Raw genomic sequence first — 11,741 nt, forward strand, 5'->3', positions numbered from 1 at the left:
TATATATATATACATATTAGAGATATACAGCATTATCTGCATTTTGTATGAGAGTTTCCCCTATTGTCTACTCCTGATATATTCTAACTAATATAATGCATAATACATGTTTTTATTGTACTGTTTAGAGAAAGAGGATGAAAGAGAAAGAGAGAGGAAGATAGAGAGAGAGAGAGGGGGGAGCAAGATTAAAGGATGGATGGATGGATGGATGGATAGATGGATGAACGGACGAACAGACGGACGGACGGACGGACCGATGGATGCATGGATGGATGAATGTATGGATGGGTGGATGGATGGATGGATGGATAGATGGATGGATGGATGGATGCATGGATGGATGAATGTATGGATGGGTGGATGGATGGATGGATGGACAGATCATATGGATGTGTAGATGGATGGATGGATGGATGTATAGACAGATGGATGGAGAGATGGAGAGATATAGAGATAAATATAGAAGTATATGTGCGACGTTGTAGCTGTAAAGATACGTATATATAATTTGATGAGCGCGGCGAGACGTGATATGTTATTTTTATCGTTGTTTAGGCCCATTCGATCTTGAAACGCTCAATGAAGATGAAGAACATATTTTGTCTACGTCAAGTAGATGAAAATAACGAAATGGACGAAAATCCAACGCGAAGAATCCACGTGGTAAGTAAATTGTTAAGAAATGGTAGAAATTAATTATTGATTCACGACTACGGCGATCTATATATGACCAAGAGCTAATAATACCTTTATTATTACTATAGCTTAATTACCGGTATTATTAGCTCTTGATATGACGTAGGGGGGCATAGCTAACTCATTTTGCCTTGGTGGGGGGCAAAGCCATATGTGCGGTCTGCGTTCTTAGCAGTTGACCGTGGACGGTTCGGCACTGACTATATAATATCAGGAGTAAGATAATATAGGATCCTATATTATCTTACTCCTGATAATATTCTAGTGTCTAGATTAGTCTGCTGGCAACTGTCCCCCTTGCCCCCTTCAACCCTGCTAACTACACGACCCATTATGCGAGGAAAGGAAAATGTTTGTGAACCATTATAGCTAGGGGCTGTACGTGGGACTGTATTCTTTATTTATTCACCCTAGAATCTTGACGGCTTGATCAGGTTTCGACAAACAACACATATCTTGGAGTGGCGAAAATATAAACAAAGAAATGCACATGAACAGATGTAGTGTAGATATTCAGGTCTACACACAAGCGTGCCACCGTTTCTTTGCCGCTTCTAGAGAGTGTATATATATATAGGCAGCCGTACAATAATGTGATGCGCGATATCAGGACTCAAGCGAGAATATAAAATGTGGATAGACTTACTGACTATGCATATAGAACATCCATAGAATCTATATTATATAAACATGTTGCCCCTGATTATTATATACGAGGGGAGGGGATAAAGATAAAGCGAAGTGCAGCGAATAACAGAAGAAGTAGGGCAAGGCCTTAAATTCTGACTAATATATATATATATATATATATATATATATATATAATATATAATATATATAGGGTTAGGGTTAGGGTTAGTCAGAAATAGCTAAACGAGCCAGGTCAAACAGAGGTCAGGGGGACATAGACCCTACGAGCAGAAGTAGGATACAAAAAGAGTGAGCGGGCGTGGTACGCGGGCCTACGCGGGCCCCATAGAGAGCAGAGAGTGAGAGGCAGGGGAGAGAGAGGGGAGGGGGGGCGATCGAGATAGAGATAGAGCGATGTAAAACGAAGGCAAGATTGCATATATGGGTACTTCTGAGCTATTGAGTAATTAATAATGTCCGTACCTTTTTGGGACATATTTTTCCATATATCTGTTTATAACAAATTATGAATGTAGTAGAGTTTCAATTTTAAGCTGTAGAGATAAAAGCAATTGTTTTGACCAGAATTTGTCATGGAATACAAATTTTATACATGTTTTAGTGGAAAATGTCAATGTTTTCTCGTGACATTTTGTGACGTGACGTGTCATTTTTACATGCTTAACATGTTGTATAAATATTTAAATTTTATTCCCCTCCATTATGTCTTAGATATGGTTAGAAATTACATAAATTGGTTTGATGAAACAAAGAAATCCTTAAAAAATATTATTTTGTAATGTTTTATCTTCTTTTGAATTTAGTAGACACGGACGTTACCTGTCTGTCAAAAAAACACTTACATTTTGCACTAAGATTTGTGTCAGATGCATCTGAGAAAGTTGAAAATAGAGACAAATGGGTGTCTCTCAAATATTTCCTGAGTAACGTCGGTGACGTTCGAACGTTATTTTTTTCAACAAAATCTTTAAATACATGTGCATGGAAAATGATATCATGTCCAATATCCATGCAGTTATCAGGAGATGTTATTGTGCATGCAGACATTAAACATATAAATATCGACCATTCAAGTGGAGAATGTTCAGATATTGACATAAATACGCTCGGACGTTACTATTGACATTTGATCACAATTTGTTATGGGTATGTCAAAGTCAAAGTCACGTCCGTATCAGGATTGCAACACAAATTATGTAGCAAATACTTTCCCTCTTTGTATGTATAATTGATATTATGATATTATTATTATAATTAATTGATTGTGTTCACAAGTAGGTTTCCTTCAAATTCTGCCATCAAATGTGTCCTTGTTTGATTGTAAATAACTTAATTTTGAAGTTTATATTCGGACGTTACGCAAGAATTGTCAATTTGTCAATGGTAACGTCCGGATTACTATATTGTCGAAAATTGTCAAACAAACATGTTAAAAGTACACATAGTGTAGCTCACATTGTAATACAATGCTTGCAATGCTTTCACAGTTTTAGAAGTCTACAATACTTTGTATATAAAATTGTGAATTCAACAAATTTTAGTAACGTCCGTAACACTAACAATTTAACATGTTCAAAATGATAATTTCTGAGAAATGATCATTAATTATAGGCACACAGCACGCATCTAACTTGTTGTAAATTGACATTCATCCTCAATTTAGCCCTTGTATTTTTATTTCAAAATTGTCAAAGCATGTTGAGTAACGTCCGTAACTTTCAAAGTAACTCATACAAAATCTGAATTTTTATATATAATGCACTCAAAACTATCTTCTAACGTAGCCTTTCTAAAATTTTAATACATCATCTATAATCAGGGCCTATAACAGTACAGAATACATGCATTTTTATTTTGAAAGATGTTGTCACAAAAATATCACTCAATAGCTCAGAAGCACCCGCTTCCCCTCTCTTTATCGACCTCTTCTAGGCTCTAGCTCATCACGTGCCTTCATCTATAGCCTTCTCTCTATAGCCTTCCCCTTTTTGCTCACCACATTCCTCATTTGATCCTTCCCACACCCTATATTCACTCTGACTGTCATTCCTGCTCCTCGCTCCTGTGTTCGCCCCGCTTTTCTGCCTCCCCCATATCCCTCTCACTCGTTATACTCCGTATGCAATGATCGACATATAGGTCGATCCCCTCTCCGCCTAGTACACATCTTTATTCTAGTTCCTCCCTAGAATTTTGTTTCCTACATTTCTCAGCGCGGTCTTCCGACATTTTGTTTTAGACTACAGTACTCTACCATACCTGACATTTTGTCTCCTAGCTTCCATTTGGTTTATTTGCATTATTTCATGACATCATTTCATTTCATTTCATTTATTGCATGCAAGGCATGATGCAGACTACACTACAGTTCGCGTTCCATTATAAAGGAGAGCCGCGCAAACACTGAAACAGCGTGGAAAACTACCAGAAATTACCTGCACTCAACAGCTGCTTTTCTCATACAGCTACAGACAAGCAGGCGCAGCAGCATTGCGCAGGGTAGGTCGGCGTTTCTATGGGAACCGTCATAGGCTGCCACTTTGTCCACGGTTATAAAGTCTGCCGCAGACTTATCACTGAAGCTCATTCATACGCCTCGTATCTTCCGGCGGCATTCCCGTAACGTTGAGTACAGCACCTGTCGGATTGTAGTGTCGGATTGTAGTGTCGGAGTGTATGGGTTTTACAGTGAACAAAGCACTGAGGACGTAACATATATAGCCCGCGTGTCTGCACTGAACTGCCCAATTCAACTGGAACAAAGCGATAAGTCCAAGAAAAGGAACAAAGTAAGAGTAACTAACTCTAAGAGTAAGACTAAGTCAAATTAAGCCAAATTATGAATGAGAGTCGTCGTTGTTGCAATGAGTCGAATGACTAATAGTAATAGTAATAATAATATTAATTAATAATGTTACAGGAATGTTATAATACAATTGCGATGCATCTAGCAACGATGAGTAACGGTAACTATGACTCATGAGTATGACTATGAGTCTTACTATGAGTCGGCATGGAATGAGTATAATTCCCGGCGACATCCCTACAGTGGATGCCCGTTAGCGTCGCAACGCTAAAGTACACGTCACGTTCATTGATTGATTAGCAATCGGCAGCTGTGAAGGGACGATCACCACTGTCGTGTCGGCTCAAGTATAGAGAGCATGTCCAATACGGCACTGATTCAGCCTACCAATTTACCAAACCCACCGAGTAACCGTTGGAGAATTAACAAACGGAGTAATAATTATGTTAGGCTAAGAGGAAGTGCATGTATCATGTATGTTCATCGGACAATCGGTTGTGCTTTATTCGTTGTTGGACAGGGCAAGTGTTGGTTTCCCCACGTGTAACTGCCCGTTCATCAGTGCTATATACAGCTCCAAGAAACGCTGTGGCTATATGCCCGGCAGCCGACACCCTAGCTCTAACCCTCCTGTTTACTTGAGAAATCACCGAAAATTAAAAACTGCCGGCATTTAGGAAATCGAAGACCGTGCCCGGCAGCCGTGGGATATTTTCTAATTCTTATTGTGTGATTATTAGTGTCGATTTTTAGTGTGATTATTAGTTCTTATTATTTGTCTCGATTCGAGTTCGTTCGCTCAGTGATCCGAAGCTAGGAGAATTGGGCTAGTTCGAATATAAAGCTCTAACGAAAATCGCTTGACATTTCTAAACAAATGCAGAATACTTTGGATCACGTAGTACACTGTTTACTTTAACCCGACCAGGCTGTGTGACTGACGTCAATATACATAGGTATTCTAACCCTAGCAATACCGTTTCTTGGAGTTGTGTTTACTTGAGAAATCACCGAAAATTAAAAACTGCCGAGCATTTAGGAAATCGAAGACCGTGCCCGGCAGCCGTCGGATATTTTCTAATTCTTATTGTGTGATTATTAGTGTCGATTTTTAGTGTGATTATTAGTTCTTATTATTTGTCTCGATTCGAGTTCGTTCGCTCAGTGATCCGAAGCTAGGAGAATTGGGCTAGTTCGAATATAAAGCTCTAACGAAAATCGCTTGACATTTCTAAACAAATGTAGAATACTTTGGATCACGTAGTACACTGTTTACTTTAACCCGACCAGGCTGTGTGACTGACGTCAATATACATAGGTATTCTAACCCTAGCAATACCGTTTCTTGGAGCTATGTTTACTTGAGAAATCACCGAAAATTAAAAACTGCCGAGCATTTAGGAAATCGAAGACCGTGCCCGGCTGCCGGGCATATAGCCAATTCGTCCAAGAAACGGTACTTGTATAAACTATAGACTAGTATAACATCGATTGACCGGTTATTGTATATTCGCGTGCGTTAGTCTCGCAAATTTGGCGGTGTACCGTACATCATTGGCATTGCATGTATGATGTATCATGGAACCATTGTCGAAGACGTAGAAGCTATGTTTGTTAATTTTCTAATTATTACTTAGATGTTGGCATGTGTTTTTGTTATCTATTTAAAAGGTGGATATTTCTCAATGTTCTTTCATTAGCTCTTGTTGCATGCAATCGGTTGCAGCCTTGCATATTCTGTAACTAATTAACGGTTAAATTTAACGGTTTCTTACGATGTTCCAATTATAGATTCATGAACTTAGTAATGCAAAGGGTATTCAGGACATCGGGCATGTGTCAGATGTGGCCTGCCCACGTGTTGTCTGATGCACGGAATAAGATCCCCAAGTCCATGTAGAAATAATAAGCTAGAGGAACGAATGGGGTGGTTCAGCAATTAACGACATTAACGTTCATGAAATAAAATTTTCCTCTATAACCCTGCCGTTACTCGTGAGACAATCAGTGTGGCAAACTATTGATCTACTAAATATATATTGTGTATATATATATAATTGTGTATGTATAACTATTGTGTATATATTGATCTACATCTGGTGAGAGAAGTCGTCGAACTTCGTACGGGGCGCGCAAAATGTAACCGGTTTATAGTTTAGAACCCCAGTCACACACGTTTTCCACGCGCCGTCACAGAGTTGTGCGCACGCCGGCCGGCATATCCCGTCATCTGCCGTAGTCGGTTTCCATTGTAAAATTGCACATGTATCCGTATGCGCTTCTGGTAACCAGTGTAGCTCCAAGAAACGGTCTTTGCGAGGGTTAGGAGACCTATGTGTATACAAATGTGTATATTGACGTTAGCCACACAGCCTGGTCGGGTTAGTAGCCAGTGCACAAACTGTAGCGATATGAGTTACAGTATAAATCACTTACAGCACTGTATGAACAAGTCTTCCCCGTAGACACGTTTATTATACGTCTAAATTTATGCGTTTATGTACAATTTGTACAAATGGGTTAATCGTTTTTGCAGGCAGTGATCTATAAATGGCTTCACGCCTTTTGTAGAGGTGAATTAAAAAATTCGAAGTTGAAACTGTATCAGTATGGTTTAAAAATAAAATCATGGAAAGTCATGGGGTTGAGAAAAAAAATACTATTTCCAATTCAAGGACACCCTGTATGTGTGGACTGCCATAATCAAAGGGTTTTAATATATATGCAACCTAATTTTAAAATTTCATTACTCACTTTCCCCATTTTTAAACAATCCATACATGGAGAGGTAAAAAATAACTGCTGGGAGTAAAGAAGGTATGCAAATTTTTTCCCGAAATCTTAATACCCCAACTCCTTAACTGCTGAGTAACGTTAGCCATTTGTGATTCATATTGGTAATAAATTATGTTTATTTATTTATTGTGTACATGTTAGTAGTTCTAGGAATAAGTCGCCGACAAAGTTTCCTTCCGAAAATTGGTTTTAACTTAGCTTTGGCGTTTGACTTAGCTTTGGCCTGTCGAAAAAATGTATTACAGAAATAGACGGAAGAGTAAGAGTCAGTAGTAATAGTTGTAGTAGCAGCAGGAGCAGCAAAAACCTTTGTACAGTTGCGAAATTACATGATTGTAAAGCTCTGTTAAAACTAGGGGTGCGTGTCTGAGTGTGACTGCCGTTTATACTGTAATAAGTAATGCTGTCGTAAGTAATAAGAATAATTTATCTCTATTAACAGTTAATCACGCTCATAGGGTCTATATGTACCCCAGGGTACTGCCCAGGGTACGTTCCGGTACGTACCCTGGTAACTATCGGATATGGTTAGGGTTAGGGTTAGGGAGTAGGCGTAGGCGACTCCCTAGGCTCGTTAGTGGAGTAGGCGAGGTACGGTCCGGCATATTAGATGGTACCAGGGTACGTTTTGGTATACCGGACCGTACCCAGGGTACGTTCCGGCAGTACCCTGGGAGATATAGACCCTCTCAGCTTTAATCACGTTAAAAGCGTTTATATGGTGTATAGCCTGGCATTCATTCATCAACAAGGGGAAACAGAGACTGAATTAGGAGAGTCGTAATCCATCCAGAAACTTATTGCTAGAAACTTCAAAGATCATAAATATTTATGACTTGTAATTTTAGTGCATCATAACTTCTGCATCACACTGAACAAAATTTGTTTTACGAAGTTTATGATCTCTTAGAATTATATTTCTGACAACGGTGTCATACTGTCGTCATTACCTCCGCCCAACGGAGTTGGAGGAGGTTATGTTTTCGCTCTTGTGTTCGTGTGTTCGTGTGTTCGTGTGTTCGTGTGTTAGTGTGTTCGTGTGTTCGCGCGATCGATATTAGCGCGTCAGCCAGCGAGCCAGCGAGCGTGTACATGTGAGCGAGCAGCAGCAACGAGCAGCTGCTACGAGCGAGCGAGCAGCAAGCCAGCAAGCCAGCGTGTACATGTATGTCAGTACGCTGCCGTATATCGTGGCTTATTCGTGTGTTCGTGAGTCGTATGGCGTATGTCGCTGGCGGAGGTATGCACTCTCTGTGAGTGCACTCTGTCTAGTTTATTATGCAGTTATGGCACAGAAAATAACGCTTGCTATTTTTCGTGTGTTCGTGTGGGGCGAGGACACCAGCCCGAGCGTTTGGGTGGCAGGCGGCTTGGCTTTGTTACAACTCACGTGGCCTCCGTCAGTAAAATGGCGGGATGTGTTGCGCACGTGGTCCTTCTTGCTAGCGTGCCATTTAGTGGGCAACTGTGCCGTATAGCTGGCTGATAAAATGTTTGCATAGAAAGAAGTGCACAGTTCCGTTGTTTCTTTTCCTCGCCGAGCAAACTGTGTTCCTCAAAAAATTACATATGTTCAGTTTCCGCATCATCTCAGCCACTTAAAATATACTCAATCAAGTGCCTTTCTTTCTTAGAACAGACACTTGTATATTGATAAATGGCTAAGTAGTAGTCAACTACTAGTTCTACTGCTTGGCGTTCACTTAGTAACGCAATACATGAAGGTATTTTATCCCAATCAGTGTTTTCCTTGGAATAGATAGTTGCGAAGTGCACTTACTAGTTAGTATCCTTGGGTCGGGTAGTTCTATTATTACTGGGTGGTGGTGATATGGACAGTGAGGTGTGGGTCTTGAGTGTCTTTGTCTCTGTGCCGAAATCAGGAAACCGTTTGCTTTCTTGAAATGAACACTGCCCTTCGAATCATGACGATTACGCCATCTGTAAGGAGGCGTGCATTTGTAGGGAAAACTTTCATGTACTGACATTGTCTTCTGATTCACATTTGCAGGCCACACACGCCATGGAGAAGAAGAATTCGGACAGCAGCCTGTGTGTGAGCTCGGACAGTAGCGAGTCCGAGTACACGTCGAGGGGTAACTGGTCCGGACGCATGGACTTCATTCTGTCCTGCATCGGCTATGCGGTCGGGCTCGGCAACGTGTGGCGGTTCCCCTACCTTTGCTACCGGAATGGAGGAGGTGAGCCGAGCAGCCTGTACTATAATGTCGTATAAAGACGTGCTGTCCTCCTGTATGCCGTAGATATGTCGTGCGTGCTTTGCTGTAAGTCTCGCCAACCCTCTTATCTTTCCTCTTCAAACTGTGACCGAAATAACTCGGGTCTGTGATACTGGTCTTGGGATGGCGTTTTCCCTTGCACGGAGGTGTGGTTGGCACCCTACAGTAGTGTGGTTGTGTCTGTAGTTGTGGCTGTTGCTGATCTACATTATAAGTGTATATATAGTAAACGATGGGAAGAGGGCTGAGTGTGTCAACGGCCGTTGCAGGCATCTAGAAATACAAACACAACTACCGCTTCACATACTCCTGCCAAATCTGGAAAATCAACATTTATTTTGTGCACGTTTTTCGGAGTAGGGGGCTGTCAATTGTCACAAACACCAAGCTTTTTTTCATGACAGCCTGTCATGAAAAAAAGCTTGGTGGTTGTGACAATGTTCAATGGTGATTATGAACGCCACCAAGTTAGCTCCTGTGCCAGGATATATATTTCTGACAATTGCCATTCTCGAATGATAATTATAATTATTAGTCTTTTGTTTTATCATAGTCGACTCGTTAGTGCTACTTTCAGTTCAAGCTCGGCTCCCGTAGTTGTGACAACCGGTTATTAGGATATTAGAGTAAAGGTGGTGAACGTATGTATGTATTATCTTTAATCTGTGTTATAGGTGGAAACCGGTGGTTTTTCCTCCCCCATTTATTCCTAGGCGGTGCAAGCAGGATCGACAATTATAGTAGCCTTCGTGAAGGCTGCTGTCTAATCCTGTCTGTCTACCTACTCCCGCCACACACACTCCACAACTATAGTAGAGCCCTACTGCTCCTTACATCGATCCGCACGAATTGATTTTGTGTAAGAATCGGGGCGGGAGTCGGTGTGCTGTGATGCGCGAGAGCGGAAGAGAGTGATCGTTGTTCACACTTGGCGCGCTGCGTTTAGAATTGGGTGGCCTGCTCTACAGGGAAGAAGGCGTGCGTCTACTCGTGTACAGTTATAAATACTTATAGGCATCGCCGCGCTCTGCTTCCCGCCAATGCTGGTAGAGAAAGCGTGCATGACACACAGCTGGAATTCGAGGGAGGGAGGGAAGGGTGCGCCTTGCAGATGTTTGCGATTTCTTTATTTCCTGGACTTCAGTCGGAGTCTCGGAGATGAGGGATAGGTTAGATATAGGTGTGTAAAGAAACTGTGTGGGTAGGGCGTGATAACCAGTGATTATCATATATCGGAAGTAACGCGTGTCGGCAGCACTCCCACGTCGATCCCATGTTTATTGGACGCGTCGATCCCATGTTTATTGGACGCGTCGCTCATAAAGTTACGGCCTTTTATTCCGTCTGACATACTACGCAGTGTGTAGAAAGCACATCAGAAGTGGCCGTCCCTGTGTCTGTCTCTGCCGTATAGCCGCCGCGCAAGTCTAACCTACGAGTTTACCAATTTTGTTTACAAGTATTAAAAATATCGTCAGTTCACCCCTCTCTCGCCATCTTGGGCAACTACTCTGTCGGTCTCTAACGAAGGTTTATGGGTTGGCGTTTGTGATTTTTGGCGCCTTGCCAAAATATTTCCGAAAGTATTTTGATGCATCTATTGTTTGCACGGGCCGTGGTTACTGGCGCTGAGAGGGCCGTGGTTACTGCCGGAACGTACCCTGGGTATACGGTCCGGTATACCGGAACGTACCCTGGTACCAGAGCATATAAATCAACGTGATTTATATGCTCTGCTGGTACTATCTAATATGCCGGACCGTACCTCGCCTACTCCACTAACGAGTCTAGGGAGTCGCCTATGCCTACGCCTACTCCCTAAAGCCCAACGCACACACCCGAGCAAAACACCGGAACGTGGAGCAAAACATGTTTCGCTCGATGTTCGTGGCTGTGTGCGGATTCCCGAAACAAGAAACATTGCTCAGCTGAGCGTGTTTCGCTGAACAAGCAATGTTCAGCGAAACACGCGGAGCGTGTTTTCGCCTGAGCGTACGTTTTGCTCGGGTGTGTGCGTCACACAGCGAAACGCCATAGACGGTCACCAATCAATATCCTTAAAAATATCACATGACACACAAAATTGGATGTTCATTGGATGGCTATTTTTGATGTAATGTGACAGCGGCGCTGTACACAGTGTTTCTGTATGTTTTGCTCAGCTGTGTGCTGTGTCGGGTGGCGTGTGTGCGCTTGCTCGCCGAGCGAAACGCTGGAAAACAAAATTTCGTGTTTTGCTCGGGTGTGTGCGTTGTGCTTAAGACCCTAACCCTTACCCTAATCCTAACCCTAACCCTAACCCTAACCATATCAGATAGTTACCAGCATGGGCGTAAATCCTGGGGAGGATGGGGGGGATGCATCCCCCCCCCGCTCTTGAAGGAGGGGGAATGGCCTGTACAAATATCCCCCCCTGAGATTCAAAAAAACAACTCCTTCCTCCGTACCCCACTTGAAAGTTCAGCTAATTATGATAATTTGGAGATGGTCAGACCTAAATCATTTCAATTACTGCAAGGGCGTGTACAGGGGGGGGGGAGGGGTCCAGG

The 11,741-nt window shown here is 42.1% G+C and overlaps 1 protein-coding gene across 3 annotated transcripts in view; it reads left to right on the forward strand.

The window, feature by feature from the left end:
• Window positions 1–562: 562 nt before the first annotated feature.
• LOC106813259 (sodium- and chloride-dependent glycine transporter 1-like) overlaps window positions 563–11,741 on the forward strand; it is a 32,313-nt gene continuing 21,134 nt past the window's right edge. The window contains exons 1-2 of one of the 3 annotated variants that reach the window (XM_014817350.1): window positions 563–666; window positions 8,964–9,153. In XM_014817350.1, coding sequence (XP_014672836.1) covers window positions 583–666; window positions 8,964–9,153 — 274 coding nt within the window. In that variant the 5' untranslated portion in view covers window positions 563–582. Of the gene's footprint in view, window positions 667–3,850; window positions 4,140–4,538; window positions 4,591–8,963; window positions 9,154–11,741 lie in introns of those variants that run through there. The other 2 variants (XM_014817351.1, XM_014817352.1) reach the window with 2 other exon arrangements.

This window comes from Priapulus caudatus, unplaced genomic scaffold, assembly GCF_000485595.1.
Source record: "Priapulus caudatus unplaced genomic scaffold, Priapulus_caudatus-5.0.1 Scaffold746, whole genome shotgun sequence".
Classification (NCBI taxonomy): Eukaryota; Metazoa; Priapulida; class Priapulimorpha; order Priapulimorphida; family Priapulidae; genus Priapulus; species Priapulus caudatus.